Consider the following 23,756-nt stretch of genomic DNA (forward strand, 5'->3'; position numbering starts at 1 on the left):
TCACCTGCTCCATGCCAGTTCACATGTAAGACCCTAGGGAGCTGCCTTCCTGGAGCTCATAAAATTATGTTAAACGAGGCTGACATTGAAGCAAATAATTATTAATCGACTGTAAATGTGGTAAGCACAGGGAAGACGAACAGGGAGCTGAACATGGGTATAACAGGGGATGCTGGCCGAGTCTGGGGTGGTGGGGATGTCTTTGGTTGAGGAGGAGCCCTTTTTGTTGAGAACTTTGGTAGAACAGGGCTTCGAGGGTGTTGCTGGCAGAGGGAGATGCAAGTGTAAAGGCCCTGGGGCTGGAAGGAACAAGGTAGGTTCGAGGGATCCAGAAAGAACCCATGTCAGCAAGGGACAAAGCCTCTGTAGAAGCGGTTGGAGATGCTAATTGGGCCAAGTCATGGGGGTCCTTGTTGGTTCATGTGGATATTTGGGCTCCTCATGGCAGCACTAGACCCCAGAATTAGGGTAATCATTTAAATAGATAATGGTGATCATTGCACAACATTGCAGATGTACCTAATGCCCCTGAATTGTACTCTTAAAAACTGGCTAAAATGGCAAATTTTATGTGATGCATATCTTTTACCACCACGAAAAAATAGAGGAAAAACCTTAAATGTACATCAACTCAAACTAAAGAACCAGGAAACAGTCCTTGAGTCGCACTAGCCAGGGCTGTGCAACACCATGTGGCTGCGGGTGGCGCAGACAGAACATTTCCGTCATCCCACAATGTTCTGCTGGGCAGCGCTGGCCTGCCATCACTTCTCACCTCTGCCCAGGTCTTATTTCCTGGTGACATTCCCGGGGCTGCTCTGAAACCCTACACTGGGCCCAGAAATGTACTCAAGGGCCTAAATTGTCTTTATGTTGAATCCTGATGCTCATGATATCAGGCAGGGTCCTGGCAGCAAGCAGGAGCCAGTCAGAATGGAAGATTCAGGAGAGCAGTAATAAAGGGGATATTTACAAAGGCGCAGAAGGGTTGGGTAACGGACATGGGGTGGTGCAGCACACAGGATGGGCAACAGTGGGGAGCTGTTAACACGTCCAGGCTGAAGGCTCATTTGGTGGAGTTGTGGCATTGGGTTGGAGGATGCAGGGAGAGAAACAGGGAGAGAAACCCCCAACTTCTCACTCCTCCTTCCTTCCACCTCCTGCTGGTGGCCCCCCAGCTGACTCTAGCAGAGGCTGAGGGCCCAAGTGAATCAACCTCCCAGGACACCGGGCGGGGTGAAGGGTGGTGGGGCAGATCATCAGCCCCACTCAGCTCTCTCTAACTCACCTTCCCCCAACCAGTCACCCATCACCCACAGGCCTCCACCAGACCTTGGAAATCTGTGCCACATTGACCACCATGTCCCTCATCCCAAACTCTTCCCAGGAGATGCGGCCCCCACCAGCCAAGAATCTCTGGTTGCCAGCAACAGAAACAACTCTAGCCTACTTAACCAAAAGATTTACTGGGAGGATCTTGGGGAGTCTGCAGAATGGACAGGAAGGATGGAGTGCCATGGCTGTGGCCTCATCAGGGTGGGCTGTTCCTGTCCTACAAGACTCTTCTTGAATGCAAAGTGCAGGAAAGAACGCCAAGTCTGGACCTCTTGGGTAAGGAAGGGGCGAGAACCTGTGAACAGGACCCTGAGACTGCCCCCAACGGGGCAGAGCTCCATCCCAAAAAGAAAGGCAGATGGAAGCCAGGTGGTGACAAAGTTAACAAATGTCCTCTTCAAGATGTGACCTGTCCATTTCACAGGAGCCACGTGGAGGCCCAGGAAGGGGCACTGACCCACCTGGGCCAGGCAGGTGGCCCAAGCCGCTTATCCAGAGTCACCCCTAGTTAGGAATGTGATGTGCACTGGGTAGCAGAGGGGCTGTCCTTCCAGGTGTCAGCTGGTTCTCACCACTCAAGCCACGGGGAGTTCCCGAAGTTCACCTCCCGCATCTCAGAAAGGGCCTGGTGGGCAGGGGTCATGGCCACGTTCAGGCCAGTCCCCAAGAGACAGGTGGAAAGACCAACAGAAGCAGGCTCAGTCCAAGATGGGTTTTATATCATGGTTTATTCCTCCCGACCACCATGCTGCAACTCCCAGCCTGGAGCTACCCACCACCTCCCCTCTTGGGGGTGGGGGGCCTCCTCTCACGAGGCTACATCTCCGGTGGTGGGGTGGGGAGAAAGGGGGAAGCCCTGGAACGAAGCGGCTCCCCTGTGGCCTCAGCCCCCCAGAGGGGAGAAAGGAGGAAGGACGTAGGCAGCACAGAACTGGGGTTGAAATACTCAAGAAGCTACACGATAGAAGACAAAAGTAACACGCTCTGGGGAAGCGGGGTGTGGAGGAACCAAGGTCAGATCCCGCCCCCCAGGAGGGGCAGGGCAACCCCAGGATGGGGGGGGAGGGGGAGGGGGAGGGGGGGGACTGGGAAGAGAAGAAGAATTTGGGGAGAGGAGGAGCCCAAGGACCGTCCCACCCTGACCCGGACTCCTAGGCAACGGGAAAGTGAGACCCAAGGAGCTCCTGAACTTGGCAATGGAGGCCTACAGCTTGGTCAGGTCCAGCTTCAGCTTGTAGGGTGGGGGATTGTCTGCAAAGGCGTGCGACGGGGGAGGGTACAGGGGCCAGTCTGGCTCTACCATAAAGCCCTTGTGCTGCTCCAGAGACAGGGGCTGCAGGGGGAGGAAGAGGGAGCGAGGGCTATGAGTCCCCAACCTGGCAAGGCTCCTTCCCACCCCTGACCTGAGGTTGCCCCTACTAAGGGTGGGAGTTGTTTCCCCCATTTCATAAGGGAGTGAAGAAACTTGCCTAATGTCACGCAGCAAGTCAGGGGTCCCTGCCTCCATGGGAGAGGGGGCAGCCCTATCCAGACGAGGGAGCAGTTCTCCTCCCACCCCTGCCTGGGGGCCCCACCCACCTGGAACTTGAGGTGCTGGCTGGGTGCGGTCACCAGGGTGGAACAGCTCAGCCACAGCATCACCAGCACGGAAAGAAAGAGGCAGCAGGCCAGGATCCAGCGAGGAAGCCCGGAGCGCCTGCCCCACCCGGCAGGCACGCTCAGTGGCCCTAGTTGGGCCAGATAGTCACTCCCCTCTGGCCCCACCCCCCTCCACCATCCCCAAGGTTCTGCAACCCACCGGGACATGCAACTGAGGAAGTCGTTGTCCTGCAGCTCATCGGACTCCACCTTGGCCTTGCTGCTGGTCTTGACTCGAATCTTGGCCTTCCTTACCTTGTCCAAGGGGCCTACAGGGTCTGAGAGAATAGGTCACCTCTCAGCAGCCTCCAGGCCTTCGCCAAGAGGCGACAGCAGCCATGGAGAACAGAAAGGAGGCCAGGACCTGGGGCAATGGGGCATGGGGTCCTGGAATAAATCAGAACCCTGAAAGATGGACCACGGACCCCTGGGAGATGAACCATGGAATCCAGGGAGATGGACCAAGGAACCCCAGGAGTTGAGAGATGGAAATCCCAATCCTCAAGGGTTCATTTGTCAGGAGAACCCCTCGTGACAGTGGAGCCACCTGTGGAAGGAACACGGGTCTAGGCTTGGACCTTACCGACATGCACCTCCAAGGCCTCAGGGTGGGATCCCCGCCAGGTCACCTCCACTCGCTGCAGACGGGCCCCCTCGTGCCCCAGGCTCTCTACCACAGGCTGGGTCTGGGCCAGGAACAATACAGCACAGAGAAGCCCTTTAGAAAGGCACCATCTTGGCCCTAGGAGGCACTTCTCTGTGCCCCCTGTAGGTTACATTGTCCCAAGCCCACCTGGCACCTAGTTCCCCTGGGGACAGAGAGGACACCCTCTATGGAGCTGTGAGCTGTGATACCAGGGATGCTGTTCCCTGCTAATGGGGGGCCCTGATTTGTCTTGCTCCTAAAGTAGGGATGTGATCCAAGGCATGCCAGTAGAATCACGGGGATTGGCTGAGAGGTTATCACATGACTGAACCAGGGCCAATCAGCTTAGTTAAAACCTCAGAGAGGTTGTCATCTAGAGCCTCAGGCATCCACCCTGCTGTGAGGAGGGATGTGCTTGCCTGAGAATAAAGCCACCAAAAAGGACAGCAGAGTCCAGCAGTGGAGTGAGACACTGAACCCCTGGATCCAGCTGTGCCTGAAGCTTGTCTCCTGTGGACTTTGCATCCCATGAGCCAAGAACCAACTCATCCCACCTTCTTAGCCTGACCACCCAACCACTACTCTAGTGCGGCCCCTGCCAGAGCCCTCACCTGGAACACCACCACCTTCCCATTGTCAGTCTGCAGGTAGTATGTCCAGGTGGAGGAGACGAAGCCCTGCGCCGAGTTGACAAGGTCATTGCAGAGGGTGGAAAACAAGTCCAGGAGCGAGAGGGCCCCACTTGGAGCTTCCAGGACTTTTCTCTGCCAGGGGGAGGCCCAAGGCACAGAAATGTCACCAATGTAGGGCATTAACCAGTGGGAGGGGAGCTGGGAGAATTGATTGTGATCAAAATTCACTAAGTGGTTTGAGGCAACAGGGCTTCATACAATGAACACAGACCTCAGCACTGTATTTGGCTGACTGTGTGCCCTTGGGAAAGTGGATTGCCCTCTCCGAGCCCTGAAATGGGGATGATTCTCTTCCCTCGTGGGGTTGCTATGAGATTTCAACTAGACAATGGTACAAGTGCCTAATATGTAGTAGCTACTATTATTAAAAATATCACCATCATTGTTCTTATTTTGACAGCATCAGGAGAGAACTCAGAATAGGAAGAAATGATAGTGCACTGTGCTTTTATGAACAGTGAAAGCCTGGAAGGGGTGGAGGAAAATGAGTGAAGAGGGAAAGGGCTTTCTGGGGAATCCCAGCCCATGCGTTTCTGGCTGTGATGAAGGATTTCCTGTGCCTCAGCTTCCCCTGATGCAGCGTTTTCTAGACTCTCTCAGACTATGATAGGTGAGCAGTTATTATTTCTCCCTGGAGTGGGGGGAGGGGTACTACCTGTGTGCCTAGGAGGCTGCTCCCTGCACCTCCGTTCTGAGCCACCCCAAATGAGAGTGGCCACTTGTTCATCACGAGGAACGTGATTAGACCAGTAGCTGGCATGTAGGTGGTCAGTAGTCAGCTCTTGTGGCACTGAAGATGAGGGAGGTGAGGGGTGGTCACAAGCCCTAGTGGCACTGGCTTTAAATCCCACCTCTGCACAGCCCTGTGTGACCTTGGCCAGTTGCTCTGTGGGCATGAAATGAGGATGACACTGTCTCAGGTGCCTCCGGGTGGCCCAAGGAATTGAGGACAGGCTGAGGTCAGGCCTGGACCAGGACAAACGCTTGCTAAGTAATGTAAACGGTGGCTGTTTGGGCGGCAGCAGGGGAGGGGAGGGGGAGAAGTCACAGAGATGATAATTGAGTCTTGGGATGTGAAATGGCTTAATCAAGGACACCCAGTAGGCCCCGAATGGAATGGAGAGCTTCAGAGACGCTGGATATGAGTGCAGATTTGGGGGGGTAGAGGAGAGGGGGGATGGGCCTGGGGCCACAGGTGGGAGGGCGCCCACCTTCTGCTCCAGCTCGGGCTCGGCCTCGGGCTCCGGCTCTGGATTCTGGCTCCAGCAGCCCTCGCTGCAGGCCTGCTGCTCTGTCTCCTTCACGTAGGCCTCCACACAGGCTGCAAGAGGCAGGAGAGGGTGACTGGGGGCACAGCCCTTCCCAGGCCACCTCTCCCCACCCTGGCCCACCCATCCAGCCCTTACCGGCTTCACACTCAGCCTGTGTGGCATTGGGCTTGGAACTCCTGGCCACGAATCGGCAGATGGAGAAGAGGCGGCAGCCTCGCTCGCAAGCACTGATCAGGACGGCCCTATTATGCGCATTCGCTTTCCGGGACTCAGTGGGGTCCTCCTCCAACTCCTCCTGGAAGCGAAGATGTGGGGTTCAGGCCAGGGGAGGGGCAGGAGGAGGGCAGCGCTGGAAGCCTCACGTGAGGAGGTAGAAGATTTGATCCCCCCCAAACCTTCTAAGGGATGAAGTTGGGGAGGAGGCTAAGCATATTAGCAGGGGCTCTTAGCTCTGATGAGGAGAGAGGGAGAGGGGGCTTGAGAAAGAATAAACAACGGAGGTTGCTGGGTTTGGGTAATGGCTGGAAAACTGGGGAAGATCGAGGGAAATGGTCCCCCCCAAGGATCCAGGGAGGAGGGCTTCTCAGGCCTGAAGAAGGAGGAGGGGCTCAGAGGAGGTTTTGTCACCCTTCAGGCCTGGGAAAATTGGGATCCGACTGGGGGGGCATGAGGATAGGAGTGGGGGCTGGTAGCTCTGAGGGGGGGAGGAGGAGGATGTGGAAGCTGCTAGGGTAGAGGGGGAGGAGAAGGGGACTGTCAGGCCTGAGGAAAGTGGGGGTTGGACGCCCCAAGGGTCCTTGCGCAGCAGTGTGGAGCCAGAACCCTCTAGGTAGCATCGGGAGCCCCAGTCTCCTCCCTGCCTCAGGCTTGGAGAGACTCCAGCAACACCGAATTCATCGGAAGGACCCGCATCCCTAAACCCTCCCCCATCAGAGGGACCCCACGGCCCCTCCCCTGCGGGAGGAACATCCCCATCCTCATCGGAGGGACCCCCGACCCCTGCGCTCACCACCATCGAAGGAACGCCAGCCCTTCCCCCACCAGAGGGACCCACCCACATTGGAGAGCCCCCTTCCCTGACCCCTTCCCCCTCCGAGGAACCCTTGTCTCCCGCTCCGAATGGGGGGAATCGCATCCTCAACCCATCCCCCATTGGAGAGATCTCTGGTCCTCCCGCTGGCGCCGCATGCGCTTCACCTGAGCGGGCTGCGGATTAGGGTAGCGGTCTCGGCACCGCAGCTGGCAGCTCTGCGTGTCCCCGAGCTGCAGGGCGAAGGGGTCGCGGGCAGGCGGCGCGGGGGTGGCGGGCGGAGGCTGCAGCAGCAGCAACAGGAGCGGCATCAGGGCGACCGAAGCCATGGCCAGGCCGGGCGCAAGGAGCGCGGGGGACGCCGGCTCCTGGCAGGCGCGGAGGATGCGGCGGCGGCGGCGGCGGAGACCGGTTAGCTGACGTCACCCGAGCGAGGCAGCCTGGGAAGGGGGGGTGGGGGATGCGGAGAACTGGCGGGGGAGCGGCGCTGCGGCACCGTCAGGGTGCGGGCAGGGCGAGGCAGGTGGATCGTGGCCCCTGCCGTCTGTCCCATCTCGGGGGTGCCATGACACCTCCCTAGTATCCACGCACGAGGGATCTCAGCCATCACTAGGGGCCAAAAGGAAACAAATAGGGTGGTAGGATGGGGGAAGAGATCTATTCTCCAGGGAATCAAGGAAGGCCTCCCGGATAGGCAACGTTGGAGCTGGCCACGCGAGGAGGCCGAAGGAACAGCGAGGGCCCTGAGGAGGGGATGAGCTTGTTGGAAAAGGAAGTAGGAGGGCGGTGGTCGTGGCTGGAACCCAGCCAGAGAGTGGAGATGGAGGGTCGTGAGTGTCGCAGAGCTGTGTCAGAGAAGGCCTTCTGAAGGTCTGTGTCATCATCTACTTTGGTACCCAAGTCAGAGATCCGGTAACGTGTGCAGTTTGCCTCCTTTAGGAAGCCCTCCCAGACCCTCCAGGGCTCCCCCAGCCTCTCCTCCCTCTGACCCAGCCCTGATCTACAAACCTGGGGGATCTGGTCCCTGCTCTCCCAGACTAGGGGCCCCTCGGCCTGGGGCTGAGAGGGAGGCGGCACAGAGATGTTGATAGGGGCGATGGGGTGCTGCTAAAATTTCTAATTCTCATGGGAAAACTTGGGACAAGCAGGAATAGTTCTGACTTCCATCGCACTCCAAGGTGACAAGAGCGTAGCCCCATGAATCTTGGGTTAGGAGGTCCCCCTAGCTTTCTCTCCGGCAGGCATGGGAGTGAGGGCTCCCCTCTAAGCCTGAGACCTTGCAGAAATGACACCCTCCCTCTCTCTGGCGTGCCCGGCGCAGGTGTCTGCCGCCTGCGCATCTTCCATCCACCCTCTGCCTCAGCACACAGGGCGGCAGCCACTCGGGGTCGGCGTGTCAGAGGGCGCCGTAGGTTCCGGCCGAGGAGGAGGGGACTGGGGGGGGGGGTGATGGCTGGCAAGCCCCCTCCTCCGGCCGGCCGCCGCCCTTTCATCTCCGCGCCTCGGCCAGCCCCCACATGGCTTAATCAGGCGCGGCTGTGCCTGGCGGACCCTGAACATCTGGATCCCCGCGCGGCCCTCCCCCGTCCCGCCCCTCCCGGGCTAGGCTGCCGCGACCCTGCGGCTAGGGCCTCCAGCCTGCGGTTTGCGCGAGAGCCAGGGAACCCCGCATCTAACCCACCGCGCGCCAGGCCTGCGCCTTGGGAAACAGCCATTGGTTATGACGGTTCCCCGTTTCACAGGTTGGGAAACCTAGTCCCCAGGACCCCTCCGCAGAGCCAGGTTTCAAGCCCACACATGTCAATTCCAGAGCCCAGCGCGCTGAAGCCGTCCACAATTACTGTTCTTCATTCATTCCAAACAAAACACTTCCCAAGTATTTTCTTGTAACAACCTATAAGGAAGAACTGGCAGCGTTGTCCAAGTTACAGCTGAGGAAATTGAGGATCAGGGTGGCAAAGGGGGTCGGCCCGGGTGACAAGCGAGGGAAGCCAAGGGAGGTGGGCAGACCCCTGCCAAGACTAGGAGGTGGGATGTCAGCGGAATCGGGCTTAAGAGGCGTCTCTTAAACCACAACAGGAAGGAAGGAGACCCGCGCCTTTTTAAAAGCGGAAGGGGAAACTGAGGCTGGAGGAGTTGGGACGCTGGCCTAGGTCGCTGGAGAGGAGTGAGAGGGTTTGATTGCCTCCCACTCACCCCCTTTTCCGCTGCAAGAGGCCGCCTGGGGCGGGAGCGGAAGGAGGACTTGACCCCGGCCCCCCAGGTGAGCCCCCGCGCCCCTCCTGCCGTTCCCGAGGGAGCAGGTCCAGGTGAGGGGCAGGCGGGCCGGCGGGCGGCCGGGGTCGGGTTTCAGGAAATCCGCCGACATTCCTTCGGGGCTTAAGAGGGAAAGTTGACTCGGCGCCGCCCCTCGCCCCCCCCCACTTCCTACCCCCCGGGGCGGCAGGCGGTGGGGGGGGGCGGGGGGAGGGCGCTGCGGCCGGCCTGGGCGTGAATCAGAGGCGGGCCGGGAGTCCGGGAAGCGGCGGCCGAGGTCAGGGCGGGCATCGGACAAGCGCCCTTTATCCCTTGCTGCCCTCGCCACGACCCTGCTGACCCCCACCCCCAAGCCGGGTACAGCCTGGGGAGCGGGCACGGCTCCCTGGCGCCGGCGGCTTGCAGACAGTGGGTGGGGGGAGGGGAAGGGGCACAACTGTCACCCCCAACATAGCTGGCGCCTCCTGGAACCCAGACGTCCGAGGTTCTCCAGGGTGCAGAGAGGCAGGGAACCCAGGCCTCCGAGGCCCGGTAAACACTGGCCCTGACCTAGACACAGGCAGCTCTTCACTCCTTAGATCTCACCTCCAATGCCTATGGGGGCTGGCTTTTTTAAGTATAGACTGCACAAAGCTTGGGACCCAGGCAACGCAGCTCCCCAGGCTGAACCTCCAGGGTGGAAATGATAAAGCCCCGCCTTCTCTTGCACACATGTCCTGAACCTAGGTTCTGCTGTCCCAAGCCCACGTCCAGGCGAGCCCCTCACTGTCCCTGCTTCCTGGGCACACTGGCCTGGAACACAAGGCAGCTAATCCCATACTGAGGGGTCTCAACATGGGAGAGGCAGCTCTGTGCCCTCCTCACTCCCAATGGGACCCTGAAGGGGCTGTTACCACTGCCTCTCCCTGGGGCCCCCTCAGTGCCCTGGAATTATGCAGGGAGCTGGGCTGGAGGCTCTCCCCCAAGGTAATCCTTAGGTGCAAAGACTGAGGAGCCCCTCCCTCATGTGGGGCCCTCCCTCCATCTGCCACCTCAGTACATTCCCAGCCACCTTCAAGGACTTGGGTCAATATTTGTCAGAAGTTCCATCAACGCTCATTCCCCTTCCTGCACAAAGAGGTGGTGGGACTGATGAGGAAGGGGTTAAGCCACCTGGAGAACCAAGGGCAGGGAAGGGTGCACCTAGAGGCCAAATCACTTTCCTTAAAGTCAAAGGTTTGAGGTAAAGGTCACCCAGAGGGCAGAGGGTATGCTCCAAGGAGGGGCTGGGTGAACAACCCATACCCTTCTACAGGTAAGGATCAGAGAGGGGTGGCTACCAGGTTGGGTCACACAGCAAGTCCAGGGCCTGGCTGGGACCCCAGACAGCATGATTCACTGGGACTGAACTTTCTTGCTACTCTGAGGCACTGAGAATTCTCCATCCTTTCATTTTGCAAATGTTCACTGAGCTCTTCTCCTGTGGCCCTCACTGGGCCCAGCATGAGGTCCTAATGGCTCTCAGGGTGCTCACAGTCTGAAGAAAATATCTCAAGAGAAAGATGATGTTCGAAGAACTGTGTTACAAAGATAATTTAAAAAGGAGAAGGGGATGGAGGGTGCCTGGGAAGGTTGGGGGACCCCTCTGAGAATACTTGACCTGTGACCTGACGGAAGAGAAGGTGCTAACTGGGGGAAGATCTGGGGGAACTGCATTCCTGCAGGGGGAAAAGCAAATGTACAAAGACCCCCTGATAATAAACAAGCCTATGTGTTTGGGAGAAACGGGTGCAGCAGCTGGAGTGGAGTGAGGGAGAGGAAGAGAGAGGATGAGAAGAGAGGAGAAAAGGAGGGGGGAGAGGGTGGCAGGGCAAAAAAGACCTGCTTTGCTTCTTTTAAAAGCTCCTTCTGGGGCTTCCCTGGTGGCGCAGTGGTTGAGAGTCCGCCTGCCGATGCAGGGGACTGGCACGTGGGGTTCGTGCCCCAATCCAGGAAGATCCCACATGCCGCGGAGCCGCTGGGCCCGTGAGCCATGGCCGCTGAGCCTGCGCGTCCGGAGCCTGTGCTCCGCAACGGGAGAGACCACAACAGTGAGAGGCCCGCGTACCGCAAAAAGAAAGAAAGAAAGAAAGAAAAAGCTCCTTCTGCCTGCTGTACAGACGAGGGCAAGAGGATTTACCCAGGAAGCCTAGGAGGAGGCTGGGCGGCATCCCAGACGGAGATGGTGGGGCCTGGAGCCGGATGGGGTGGAGGAAAGGGGTCCGAATCTCAGAATGGGGATGTGTTTTGGAATCAGCCAACAGGATTTGCTGATGGATTGGACGTAGGGGATGAGCGAAGGAGAGAGTTGTCACGCGCACCTCCAGGTCTCTGGCCCAAGCATCTGGGTGGATGGGGGAGCCTTTTTCCGAGACTGGGGAATGACTGGGGAGGAGCAGAGACTGGGGAGGAAAATAATCAAGATTTTGCTCCAGAAGCCTGAAGTCCTCCAGGAGGGAGTCAAACGTTGCACGACAGAGGTTGTGGGGGAGGGGGTGGTATATATCCTGAAAACACAATTCCAGCCAAGAACTGCCACCTCCACTTAACTCTCTGGACCACCTGGCAGGTGGGACTATGGCCCCATTTTTCAGAGGTGACAAACTGAGGCTCCAAAAGAATGTGCCCCCGGTGCCAGACACTATGCTAAGTGTTTAGACCGTGGAGCCTTCTGCTACGTTGCAACTTCCCACAGAAACCCTTAGGCTGGCTAGGAGTCACCCACTGTGCTGAGGAGGAAACTGAGGCAGAGAGGCCTGGTGTGCCCCAGTAAACGACAGTGCAGTATGCCAGGGCTTTACTCTCTCCTTCACAAACCCATCCAGCGTCCAGAATGGGGGACTAGAGGGGCGCACCCCGGACTCCATCCTTTAATCCTCTTTTCTGACAGTCTGAGGTCTGAGTTGGGGACCCAGGTAGCAGGGGTGGAGGGCAGCCGTGAGCAAACGAGATGGGAACTCCTGAGCCCTCCTCAGACGCTTTTACCCGCTTGGCTCGTTAGGGACCAAGACGGAGGGTCCAGATCTCTAAGGGAACCCCTGGAAAGGGGAGTTAGAGCCCTTCCCCTCTGAGGGCACGCGGCTGGGGGCAGGGCTGCGACTCTAACAGCCCGGCTGAAGGCGGCCCCGGAACTCTCATTTCAGGCTCCCCCTCCACCGGGGCCTTGGAGGTCAGGAGCCCTTTTATCGTGGGCGCCCGAATCGGGTGGGGACTAAGAGGAGGGGGGTGAGGCGCCCGGGCCTGGAGGGGTCCCGAAACCCAAGCAGTGGCCAAAAATAATAACACGGAGAAGGATCCCTACGCAAAAAAAAGGAAGACAAACTATGCGTCGCTCGGGGCAGCCGGCGTTACCTGGAGTCGGCGGGCGGCGGCCGCCCGAGCGATTAGTCACTGCGTGGCGCACCCCACCCGCGGGCCGCTGAGCGGATTTTTCGGTAGGGGGGGGGTGTCAGCGAGTCGGGGGGCGCCTCCTTACCGCTCTCCTCCTGGGAATCTGTCCTGCCCCGCATACGGGACCCGCGCAAGCCCCCGTCCCCTTTCCCACGGGGGCCCATTTCTCCCAGCCTCCCCACGCGGGAACTGCCTACTGAGGCCCCCGGGTGCCCCCAAAGAACCTCAGCTCGATCCCGCTCGAGGGGGACAGCTGAGCCAGGGTAAGGTCCAGGGACGCTGTGCCTTGCGGCTTTTTCTCCGTCTTCCCTCCAGCAAAGCCTGGGGCCGAGGCTTCGCGCGCTGGAGGACCAGAAGAGGCGGGATGAAGTGGGAGGGGGAGCGCTGGGCCAAAACCGGTGGGACCCGCGCGCCGATGGCGTGGGGCGGGAGGGAGGGCGACTTTTAGGCCCCTGGGGAGGAAGGGGGGCTGGAGATGGGAGCAGGCGGGGCTCAGGGACCGCTCAGTGGGGGGCGGGGCCAGAGTTCGGGTGGGGGCCGAGACAGAGGATGGGGGGGAGGAGCGGGCGAGGGCTGGGGGCCTCAGGGGACGCCGAAGGGGAACATGGCTGAGAGCAGGGTGCAGTGAAGTGGGCGAGGGTATGGAAACCCGACTGGGGGCTCCAGGTCCCAGATTCGGGGTAGGGAGCCTGGAGCTCGCGGGGTTGGAAAGGGAGGTCCCAGGTCGGCAAGGGTGGAGTGGGGGGTTTGGGGCCGCGGGAAAGGGCGCGTGCGGTGCGCGGCGGGGCGGAGGCCGGACGGGTGGGGCCCGCGGTGCCCGCGGGCTGGCGGGCGGCGGGGAGGCCGGTGCGGGGCCCGCCGCTCGCCCCCCCCCGGGGGCCGGGCCGGGGGCGGGGCCGGGCGGGGCCAGCGGCGCATTAGCGCCTTGTCAATTCGGTTGCTCAGACTTGCTCTGGCCTCCGCGCCCGCGCTCAGCGACGTGCGGGCTACTTGGCCCGCGCCCCGCCTGCGCCCCGAGTCCCTCGCCGCCGCCGCTGCAGCCGCCGCCCGCCGCGCGCCCCCGGCAGCGCCGGCCCCATGCCCGCCGGCCGCCCGGGCCCCGCCGCCCAATCCGCGCGGCGGCCGCCGCCGCTACTGCCCCTACTGCTGCTCTGCGTCCTCGGGACGCCGCAAGCGGGATCAGGAGCCGGTGAGTAGCCGGCGCCGTGCTCCCCTCTTCCCGCCTGGGCCGAGAGCGTGCGCCCCGGGGGCAGCCGCGGGGGGAGGGGGCGCGGGCGCCACCTGGACGGCCCGGGAACAAAGGAAGGCGCCCCCGGCGCGGCCCTCGGGGCATCCTCACCTGTGGGGCGCACGGCGCCGAAGTCCCCTGGCCCGAGGGTCCGGCTTCCGCTGCCGAGGCCTTTTTACCTGGGCTCTCCTCTGGAGGACGCCCGAGTCGGCCCAGGGGGGTCGAGGGGCCGCGCGGCCTGGGACCCTCTGCACTCCAGGACGCGGTGGGCGCACGCGATAGCGTCTGCTGACTCGGAGACGCGGGGACCGCGGGTCACCGCTCTTGGGCGGCGGCGCACGCGGTAGGCGCGCTGGGTGCCGGCCCTGAGCGGGGCCCCCCCGGGTGGAGGGATGAGCCCCGTGAGGAAGGCGGGGCGGGAGGGGGCCGCTCTGGCCGCCTGGCGCGCGGCCCGGGGTCCCCGGGGACGCGCCTCTCCGCGGGCCGGCGCCGCCGCCCTCCCCCTGCGGGACCCCGCGCGCGGGGGTCCATGGAGTCCTCTCCACTGGCGGCGCTCAGAACTGTTCCCGGCCACGCTGCGCCGGGCTAGGAGACTAGCGAGAGAAATCTTTGTGAGAGAGTGGGTGAAAGTGAGAGGGAGCGGGACCCAGCGAGTCCGGGCACCGCAGGCCCAGCCGTTGTGGGGGGGGAGCAGCCACCGGGAGCCCACAGCCCCCGCAGGCCGAGACCCCCGCCCTGCTGGGAGCGCCTGGCCTCTGGTACTCTCCGGTCCCCCACCCAATGCACACCCCCGCCAGGACACGGTCTCCACATCCAGACCCACTCTGGGACACACCCAGAGACACACAAAGACTCACACTGGCTTGTGGCCCGTCACCCTCGCCCTCAGATGTGCACACACTGCATCCCAGATGCACATTCGCACACCATCGGGGCGCACACACACACATTCCATCCCTGACACACACACATTCATGGTCACACTCTTTCCGAGGGAGAGGCAACACAGGGCACGCACGCAGGCACAACCTGCCCTGGATGTTCGCAGTCACTCCACGCACCCCATCCAGGCACACAAGTCGACCCGGGTCGGCAAACACTGCACCCCAGGTGGGCCTATGCTGCGCAGAGCGGTTTGCAGGCTCCCTGCGGTGCTCTTTCAGAAAGAGCAGGGTCCGGTGTCCTGGAGGTACTTGCTGAAAGCCTAACATGCCCAAGGCTCCTGGGCAGGTGAGGGGCTGTCCCAGGCCCTTCTGGGCTTCCTGATAGCTCTGCCAGGCAGTGGGCAGCACCTGTGATGCCACCTTTAGTGGCAGGCTTCGTTTCCCAGCAAGCAGAGCAGCAGGCAAAGGTGGTGGTGGTGGAAGGATTGTTGTGCGTGTGTTTTTTTCCTTTAAGGGGGAAGAAATTAAAGATTCTCACACCTCGGCAATATGTTTCTACTTACGGTGTGGTGTGTCTTAGCACCTGACCAGCAGGCGGGTGGGTCGTAAAGCGTCTGCAGGTACCAGCGGGACAGGAGATGGGGACCCCCGTGGGGACCCCGGGTGGAGGCCACCCTCCTGCCTTGCTTGCAGAGAATCTCACACTTTTCCCTTTTAAAACACATGGTGTTCCTTTTTAATAACAGCGGTGGCTCCAGATTGGGAAGGGGAAGAGAAAAAACTTTTAAAGGCCCCAGCTCTGCGGGAAAGGCGGGGAGGCAGGGAGCAGGGGAGGGGGGCTGTCCAAAAGCCTAGCCCAGGGATCTGCTTAAGAGAGCCTTCTAGGAAGCCCCCCAAACCAGGCCAAGGGCCCTCCCAACCTCAGTGGGCTGTCCCCAGCTGCTTTGCCTGGGCTGGAATGTGTGCATCCTGGTCCCAAATGCCTTGGCCCATTGTTTGGGGAGGCCTGGAGGGAGTGCACCAGCCAGCCAGGGACCCCAGAGCTGGGAGGGGCCCTAATTCCAACAGTTGCTAGGCACTGCAGTGTGCTGGGCCCTCTGGACATGGTGAGCTCATCTCATTCATCTCCCCAGCAGGTAGAACGTATTTTCCTCCCATTTTAGGGAGGAGGAAACTGAGAACAGGGGAGGGGAAGCCAATTGCCCAGGTGCCCCAGCCGAGATGGGCACCCACATCCCAGGAGGAGAAGGTCTCCCTGTGACCTTTCCTGCTGGAGCTTGGGGTGCGGGACTGGCCTGTCCAGGCCCGCCTGGCCTTGCCCTCTTGCCCTGTCCCCCGCCCAGCCCTGGGAGGGCAGCTGCAGCTGCTGGCAGGCAGGCCACACCAGCCCAGGCCAGGCTGGTGTGGCAGAGGGGCAGTGCCACAGCCAGCCAGGACCCCCCTGAGAGCCCCCTTCCTGGCCTGGCCGTGGGGGTGAGTGGGGGACAGGAGGGCCGTGACCCACCCCTGGCGGTTTGAGAATGGGCCTGGGGTCCGGGCAGGCCTGGCCGTGCCTCCCACCCTGCTGGGGGGGGCCCAGGCAGGAAGCGGTGGGTGGGCCGGGGCAGAGACGCTGGCACGCCCGAGTTCATGCTGAAGGAATTCCGAATTAGCGGGCGGCTGGCTGCCTGGGACCTCCGGGGCGGCCCCCTGGCCCCCCGCCCCCCAGCCGCCCCCGCCTCCTCGGCTCTGGCCGGCACAGCCAGCTCCTTCGCACGGACGCTGAGACCTCCGGCGAGCCCTGGGCCAAGCCCCAAACGCAACTGCGATCCCAGGCTCCAGCAAGACATGGCCCTCAAGCCAAGTTTGCCCCGGAAAATCGTCAGGGCTGGCCCCGGGAACTGTGTCCACCCCATCTCGCCCATTTGGGGCAGTGAGAGCCAGCACAGGGCAGCCGCTGGCATTTAGGGGCCTCCCAGGGAAACCAGGATCACCCTGTCCTTGGCTGCCAGGGAAGCTGGGCTGCCCCTGCCTCTCTGCCCCCCTGCAGTCCCTTCTTACAGCTGCCCGGTGATCCTTTTAAAATATAAATCCCTCCCTTGCTCAGAACCCTGGAATAACTCCTCCCTGCAGGTCTGGCCCCCTGCTAACCTCCCAGACCTCATTTCCTACCACCCCTGCCCCCCCAGTATCTTTGCACTTGCCGCTCCCACTGCCTAGACACTCTCTTTTGTATATTTTCATGGCTACTTCTTTCACCTTATTCACATCTCAGCTCAAATGCCACCTCCCCAGACAGGCCTCTTGGGCCATTTAGCTGCCACCAGATTCGTGCTTTATTTTCTCCCTTACTTGTTCTCCTAGACATTTATTTGTTCTTTTTCCTACTGCTCCCTTGGATTCAAGGCCCAAAAGGGCGTGAATTTTGGGTATCTTGGTCACCATTGTGCCCTCAGGTCCTGGCACACTGTAGGTGCTCCTTGAATGAATGAATGAACGAATGAGTGAATGAGTCCTCACTACTACTCTGGGTGGAGGGAGAGGCCCCTTCCCAAAGTCTCAGAGAAGTAAAAGAACTGGGTTAACCTCCAGAGTGACCTGGGGGCATTCGAACCCAGCTCAGCCTGGCTTAAAGATCCCACAAGGTTGTCCTTAAGACAATATTTTCACTCTTCTCGAACAATCTCATGTGGCTGATACCATGATGCCTACTTCCCAGGTGGGGAGACTGAGACTCAGAGGGGCAACAGGGGCTTGAATTGTGCATTCCCTCCCCCTCTTCTGTGCCTTGGTTTCCCCTTGGATAAAAACAGCTCTCTCTTAAGTTCTAATCTTTGGACTAGAAGGCTTCTCCAGTGGAAGGCAGGAGGAAAGGCATCAACCACAGCATCCCAGAGGCCCCTGTGCCCAACACCCAATTCACACACAACCCAGTTTAGGAAGTCACTTCCCATCTGATCTTCCCAATGGCCCTGAGGACCGTGAGTTTTCTTGTTCCCATTTTGCAGATTAGGAAAACTGAATCGAGGGAAAGCATGATGATGGCAAGTCCCTTTGGATGGGGGTGGGGAGCCTAGAGCTTGCCACGGTCACTTTCAATTCCAGCGGCAGCGCAGAGACTGACAAATATAGGTTTAAATAGTGTGCCCTTCTTCTATTTGGTGACCTTAGGCAAAGGACTCGATCTTTTCAGAGCCTTGTTTTTTTTTTCATCCATAAAATGAGCAGGATTCTAGTAGGGGTCAGGGCACCCCTTTTTAGAAGTGCCTTCCTCCCCACAGAGACACATGTGTGAGGTTCTGGGGGTAGAAGAGAAAGAACACACAATCTGTTACTTCTAATTGTCAAAAATAAAATGAAAAAAAAAAAAAAGCAGAGTGTGGTGGTTGTCAGAAGTACGTGCAAAGCAAGAGGTACTTGGATCTGAGTGAGGTTTGTAACCACTCAGAAAGCCCTGAGCAAGTCAGTGAGGAAGTGCTTTGGGAGGACCTGAGTTGTGGAATCAGACAGTTCTGAGGCTGAATCTTGGCTTTACCACCAACCTTGGGTTTGTCACTTGACCTAATAGAGCCTCAGTTTCCTTCTCTGTAAAATGGGGACAATCATATAAAGCTCCTTTGCAGGACTACCGTGAGTCTTGGAGGACCTAGGATGGTGGGGGATGCTCAGGGCAGCTCCATCCCAGGCCTGACAGGTGCTCCTCTCTGACCCCAGACACGGCTGTGATCAGTCCCCAGGACCCCACGCTCCTCATCGGCTCCTCCCTGCAGGCCACGTGCTCAGTGCACGGGGACCCACCAGGGGCCACCGCCGAGGGCCTCTACTGGACCCTCAACGGGCACCGCCTGCCCCCTGAGCTGTCCCGAATGCTCAACGCCTCCACTCTAGCCCTTGCCCTGGCCAACCTCAACGGATCCAGGCAACAGTCGGGGGACAACCTCGTGTGCCATGCCCGTGACGGCAGCATCCTTGCCGGCTCCTGCCTCTATGTTGGCCGTAAGTGGGCCCCCAGGACACCTAGGGGTAGCTCTTGGGGGCAACATCTCCCTCTGGAGAGGGGCATGAATCATGGGTCCTCTGGTCTGGGGCTGAACAATGGGTATACTGGCATAAGTTGAGAGGTACAGGCCACTAGGGTGGGAATGAGAACCTGGAGACCACCCCCCCACAAGACCATCCTCAAGAGAGCCATGCAGGTGGTCCTGCCAACATCTGCTCTGTCCATCCTCCTTCCGCTCCAAGGTGGGGGCCCCAGCTGGCAGCCAGCAACTCCCCCTTCCACCTGTCCACGGCGCATCCAGACCCTCAGCCCCTACACCCCCCTTCCCCAGTTCCCCCAGAGAAACCCTTCAACATCAGCTGCTGGTCCAAGAACATGAAGGACCTGACATGCCGCTGGACGCCGGGGGCCCACGGGGAAACCTTCCTCCACACCAACTACTCCCTCAAGTACAAGCTGAGGTTGGTGGTGGCCCTCGGGTGACATGTGTTCCAACCTGGCTGTGTGGCCTTGGCCAAGCCTTTCCTCTCGGAGCTCTGGTGTCCTCTCTGCACTCCGGGGCTGCTGGGGGGAGGTTTGGGGGCCCAAAGGGACCCTCACATGTCCTCCTCCCCTCCTGCCCCTGCAGGTGGTATGGGCAGGACAACACATGTGAGGAATACCACACGGTGGGACCTCACTCTTGCCACATCCCCAAGGACCTGGCTCTCTTCACACCCTATGAGATCTGGGTGGAGGCCACCAACCGGCTGGGCTCGGCCCGCTCTGATGTGCTGACACTGGACATCCTGGATGTGGGTGAGCCCTACCCCCCCGCAAGGCCAGCCTGGCCCACCTGGGATCCACCCCCTCCCCCTCGGCCCCCACCAGCCCAGCCACACTGCAGCTCAGCTGAGGTCTGCGCTGCTGTTTGGGTTGGGGAGAAGCTAGGCATCCACCCGTCCGTCCCCAGCCCCCTGAAGCAGCCAGGATACCCCTACTCTGTGGAGAACACCTGGCCTGGCTGCCTCCCCCTCGACAGCCCAGGTGTGCTGAGGGGGGCCCCCCGGGGAGCTGGGAGGGGGGGCGCCCAGGTCTGGAGGCGCCCCAGGAAGCAGCAGCCTGTAGCTGGGGGGGCGTGCAGGCGGGAGGCAGGAAATGGATGATCTGCGAGCAGAATTGGGCCTAATCTAATTAGGGTGTTTCTCAGCCCCAAGCAGGCCTGTGCCTTAACCCTTTCGGCCCCTCACCAAGGCCTCAGGGGAAGAGGTCAGCCCTCCCTGCTGCCCAAAGGGCTCCCAGAAGTTTCCTCAGAAGTGTTGCAGTGACTCCGTCCTCCTGCTTCCCACTTTGCTTCCTTAAGTCCTGAAGCTGCAGTGGGCATGTTCTAAGCCTCAGTTGTCCCTTTGCACCGAGCAAAGCCGTCACGTTGAGGACCTTTGTGAAGTTGGAAAGAGCAGGAGGTGGGCAGTGGGGGGGTCGGGGGAGCTTCCCAGGAGTCTGGCAGCCCGAGGGCTCCCTGGTCTCCTGGGCATAATAATAATAATATCATCACGCAGGCAGTGTCTGCTTTTTACATAGTTCCTTGAAGATAGGATTATGTTTCTCCTGTCACAGATAATAATGGTGATAACAGCTAACATTAATTGAGTGCTTCTAGGTGCTGAGTGTTGCCTGAATATTATCTAATGTAATCCACCCGTCCTGAAGGGGGGAGAGGGGAGAACGGAGGCAGGTGCCATCTAAGCCACGTTCCCTGGTATTTGGACCCAGACAGGGACCAGCCAGGTCCAAAGAGAGCCCGGTGCCTAAGCCCCGCCCCGCCCCCATAGTGACCACCGACCCCCCGCCAGAAGTGCACGTGAGCCGCGTAGGGGGCCTGGAGGACCAGCTGAGCGTGCGCTGGGTTTCACCGCCTGCCCTCAAGGACTTCCTCTTCCAAGCCAAGTACCAGATCCGCTACCGAGTGGAGGACAGCGTGGATTGGAAGGTGCCCGCACCCACCCCCCAGTTCCGCTCCTCCCTCCTCCTCTCGCCCCTCCCCACCCCAAGCTGCCCCTGCCTCTGACCCTGCCCTTGCCGCCCAGGTGGTGGACGACCTCTGACCCTGCCCTTTCTGCCCAGGTGGTGGACGACGTGAGCAACCAGACCTCCTGCCGCCTGGCGGGCCTTAAACCAGGCACCGTCTACTTCGTGCAAGTGCGCTGCAACCCCTTTGGCATCTATGGCTCCAAGAAGGCAGGGATCTGGAGCGAATGGAGCCACCCCACGGCTGCCTCCACCCCCCGAAGTGGTGAGCACCCCAACAGGGCTGGGTGGTCCTGGGACTAGCCCCAAACCAGTCTGGGCCTCTGTTTCCTCGTTTCCTTCAAGAGAGCAGAGGTCTCAAACTCTTGGCCCCGGGGGCCAATTGTGGCCCTTGGATCTATTTTCTTGGCCTGTCATTTGGAAAAAAAAAAGTTTGACCTACTGGCAGACTTTTAAAAACAATAAGTTTGAACACAAATATCCTAGATTCCCTAGAAAAATTGTCTAGAAAATGTAATAGGACACAGCCAGAGTTACTCCACAGCCCCCATCAGCAGAGGCTGCCCCTTAAGTCAGGGCCCTTACTCTTTCAGTTGCGCCATCCCCACCTGGCCTGTTTCACCCACATGTACCCCTTCCCCAGCCCCTAAGGGCAAGTAAGTTTGAGACCCCTGCTTCTAAGACGATGGGCTGCCAACTCTCCCTATGACCGGCTTTGATTTCCCCTTCTGTTAAAGGTAGCGGGATGGGATGATCAGGGGCTGGGTCTGATTTCCTTTGCGGTCAGGCCGTGGAGGGGGGCGTATCTAAGCCCATGGACCTCCCTTCTCTCCTTTGTGAAATGGTATAGAATCTTATTTGGTACGTCTGGCCTCAGCTTCCCTATCTGGAAAGTGGGGATGATAATCATGCCTGCCTCAGGCTACTGTGAGGGTTAGATGAGAGATAACCCATGGAAAGTGCTCTCACGGTGGGTGCCACCCAAGCGTTTGCAAGTGATAGTTACTGAGACTCCCATCCCCTGCTCCCCCAGTGGTTTCACCTAAGGGAGAGCCCCTTTTCTGAGATGAGGACACCAAGGGCCCAAGGTCACACAGGGATCTGAACTCAGTTCCCTTGAAGTCTGGCTCATGCTTCTGGGGTGATGGGGAAACCAAGGCCCAGAGAGGATCCCAGAGTCAGGGAGTGGCAGAGCAGGGCTCCAGCCAGTTCCCCAGACCCCATCCCGGGCCCCTCCAGGTTCGGCGGTGGGCGGGAACTAGCACAGCTGGGAGGGGCCTGAGCCTTGGCCCCTGCTCGTGCCCAGCACCTGTGATTCTTGCACGTGAGCCAGCAGGCGGCTGTGTCCGCTGGGGAGGCTGGGGAGGCCAGGGGAAGCCGGCAGGGGCGGTGGGGGCCGGGGCTGTGCCAGGGCCTGTCAGCGGGTCCCCAGCGTTATTTATGACGTGAGGCCGATGTCCTTATCCGCCAGCCTGCTCAGGGCTGGCTGCAGCCAGCGACTGGACCGACAGGCCGGCCTCCCACCTGGCCCTCCTGGCCCACTCCCCATCCAACAGGCTGTACTCTCAGGCCTGTCCTGGGGGCTTGCCCCTCCCCCTCAGAGCCACCTCGAATTCTCTGTCTCCCTTCATCTCTCTGTCACTCACTCTCTTTCCCTGTTTCTATCTTTCTGCCTTTCTTGGTTTCTGCGTCCCTACACCCCCAGTGTCTCTGTCCCTCCCTGCTCTGGCTCTCCATCTCTCGAGCCTCTGCATCTCCTTGGCTGTCTCTCATTGCTTTCTCTCTCCCTCTATCTGTCTCTCCTTGCCTCCATCGCTCAGTCTCTGTCTCTCTCTCTCCAGCTCTTTCTCATCAGCGTCTCGCTCTTCCTTCCTCTGCCCCCTGCTCTGTCTGCTTCTCATCCCTTTGGCCCTGGCCTCTCTCTCCTCCCCCCGCCCCCTTCCACTCACACCTGGCTCAGGCCACGGGAATCGGGTTCCTAGAGGGGATGTGGAGGAGGAGCCCCTTCCTTCCCCTGCCCCCTATCTCCTTGGGGGCGCAGCTGGGCTGCAGTGCAGGGCTGGGCCGTGGGGAGGATCGGGTCCCGTAGAAACAGGGTGGGAGGTGCCCTAAGGGAACATCCCTCTCCTGCCCGCGCGCGCCCTCTGCCGGGCGCGCCCTGACGCTGCCTCTCCGCCCCCATTAGAGCGCCCGGGCCCGGGCGGCGGGGCGTGCGAGCCGCGGGGCGGCGAGCCGAGCTCGGGGCCGGTGCGGCGCGAGCTCAAGCAGTTTCTGGGCTGGCTCAAGAAGCACGCGTACTGCTCGAACCTCAGCTTCCGCCTCTATGACCAGTGGCGAGCCTGGATGCAGAAGTCACATAAGACCCGCAACCAGGTAGGAAGGAGGGACGCCCGGGCGAGAGGTGGAGGGGTGGGGCCAGGGGGGTAAACGGGCTGGGGACGTAGGTCCTCAGCCCTCAGACACTGCCTCCTTCCTTCCAAGCACAGGACGAGGGGATCCTGTCCTCGGGCAGACGGGGCGCGGCGAGAGGTAAGGGAGGCCCAGGTGGGTGGGCAGGCAGGGAGACAAGGGCCCCTCCTGGTGGCCGTAGGCCACGGGACCTACACCCTCAGCCCTAGTTACTGAGGTGCAATCCCTTCCTCCATCTCTCTTATCAGCATTTACGTTAACACCTACTGTGTGCCTGCTCCTGTAGCCCTTAGTCTAGTAAGAGCATCCAGACCCCTTTAAAATGTCCAGAGGGGAATGTCATCCTCAGGGATGAATGCACATAACCACCCGGTAGCATTATATGAGCGCCTACTGCATACCGGCCCCGTGCCAAGTACATTACCTGCAGGACACCCCATGGAATAGATATTACTTTTCAGAGGGGAAAACCGGTGCCTAGAGAGGGGCAATAGCCTACCCAAGGTCACCCAGCTGAAAGTGGTGGGACCAGGACCTGAAATGGGGCCTCCTCATTTGCTCTGTGCTCCTGGCCCCTCCCAGGCTCCTTGCTAAGCCTGGCTTCCCCTCTGCCTGCAGGTCCTGCCAGATAAGCTCTAGAGGCTGGGGCTGCCCTCCCTGCTGCATGGAGACCCAGGGGCCACCCCCAGACTGGGGGCCACCTCTGTACCCTCACCTCAGGGTGCCCCAGCCCTCTTGGCAGCAGCTGGGGTGAGCACTCTGAGCTCCGAGGGCCACAACAGCTCTGGCCTCCACGTGAGGTGCACCCCAGTGCGGGGAATGTGTGTGAGGGGGGCTGAGCTTCCCAGAACGCCTGCCAGGGCTGGGGGTGAAAAAGGGTCATTACTCCTCCCTACCCAGGACCACTCCAAAGAGTCTTTTTAAATAAACAAACTATTTAGGTGCCCTGACTGTGAAGGTGAGTTTGGGGCTA

General features: G+C 60.2%; 2 protein-coding genes across 5 annotated transcripts; one reads left to right on the forward strand and one right to left on the reverse strand.

Annotated features, from left to right (window-relative positions):
• Nucleotides 1-2,044: 2,044 nt before the first annotated feature.
• On the reverse strand, nt 2,045-7,025 carry TMEM59L (transmembrane protein 59 like). Of its 3 annotated transcripts, none has more exons than XM_033401395.2 (8): nt 6,780-7,025; nt 5,718-5,877; nt 5,523-5,632; nt 4,231-4,296; nt 3,557-3,659; nt 3,134-3,251; nt 2,914-3,031; nt 2,045-2,668 (listed from the first exon to the last, which is right to left on the reverse strand). In XM_033401395.2, the coding sequence occupies exons 1-8, from the start codon at nt 6,939-6,941 to the stop codon at nt 2,540-2,542; spliced, it is 966 nt and encodes a 321-aa protein (XP_033257286.1). In that variant the 5' UTR covers nt 6,942-7,025; the 3' UTR covers nt 2,045-2,539. The 3 variants fall into 3 exon arrangements, with proteins under 3 accessions (XP_033257286.1, XP_004277575.1, XP_049564704.1); XM_004277527.3 differs by having other exon boundaries at nt 4,231-4,383; nt 6,780-7,024; XM_049708747.1 differs by lacking the exon at nt 4,231-4,296.
• Nucleotides 7,026-13,168: 6,143 nt separating this feature from the next.
• CRLF1 (cytokine receptor like factor 1) lies at nt 13,169-23,740 on the forward strand. Of its 2 annotated transcripts, none has more exons than XM_004277529.1 (9): nt 13,169-13,465; nt 18,082-18,363; nt 18,699-18,828; nt 18,996-19,165; nt 20,179-20,336; nt 20,471-20,639; nt 22,560-22,747; nt 22,861-22,903; nt 23,402-23,740. In XM_004277529.1, the coding sequence occupies exons 1-9, from the start codon at nt 13,354-13,356 to the stop codon at nt 23,413-23,415; spliced, it is 1,266 nt and encodes a 421-aa protein (XP_004277577.1). In that variant the 5' UTR covers nt 13,169-13,353; the 3' UTR covers nt 23,416-23,740. The 2 variants fall into 2 exon arrangements, with proteins under 2 accessions (XP_004277577.1, XP_033257285.1); XM_033401394.2 differs by having other exon boundaries at nt 13,232-13,465; nt 22,856-22,903.
• The last annotated feature ends 16 nt before the right edge of the window (nt 23,741-23,756 follow it).

Source organism: Orcinus orca, chromosome 3 (assembly GCF_937001465.1).
Source record: "Orcinus orca chromosome 3, mOrcOrc1.1, whole genome shotgun sequence".
NCBI classification, from domain to species: domain Eukaryota; kingdom Metazoa; phylum Chordata; class Mammalia; order Artiodactyla; family Delphinidae; genus Orcinus; species Orcinus orca.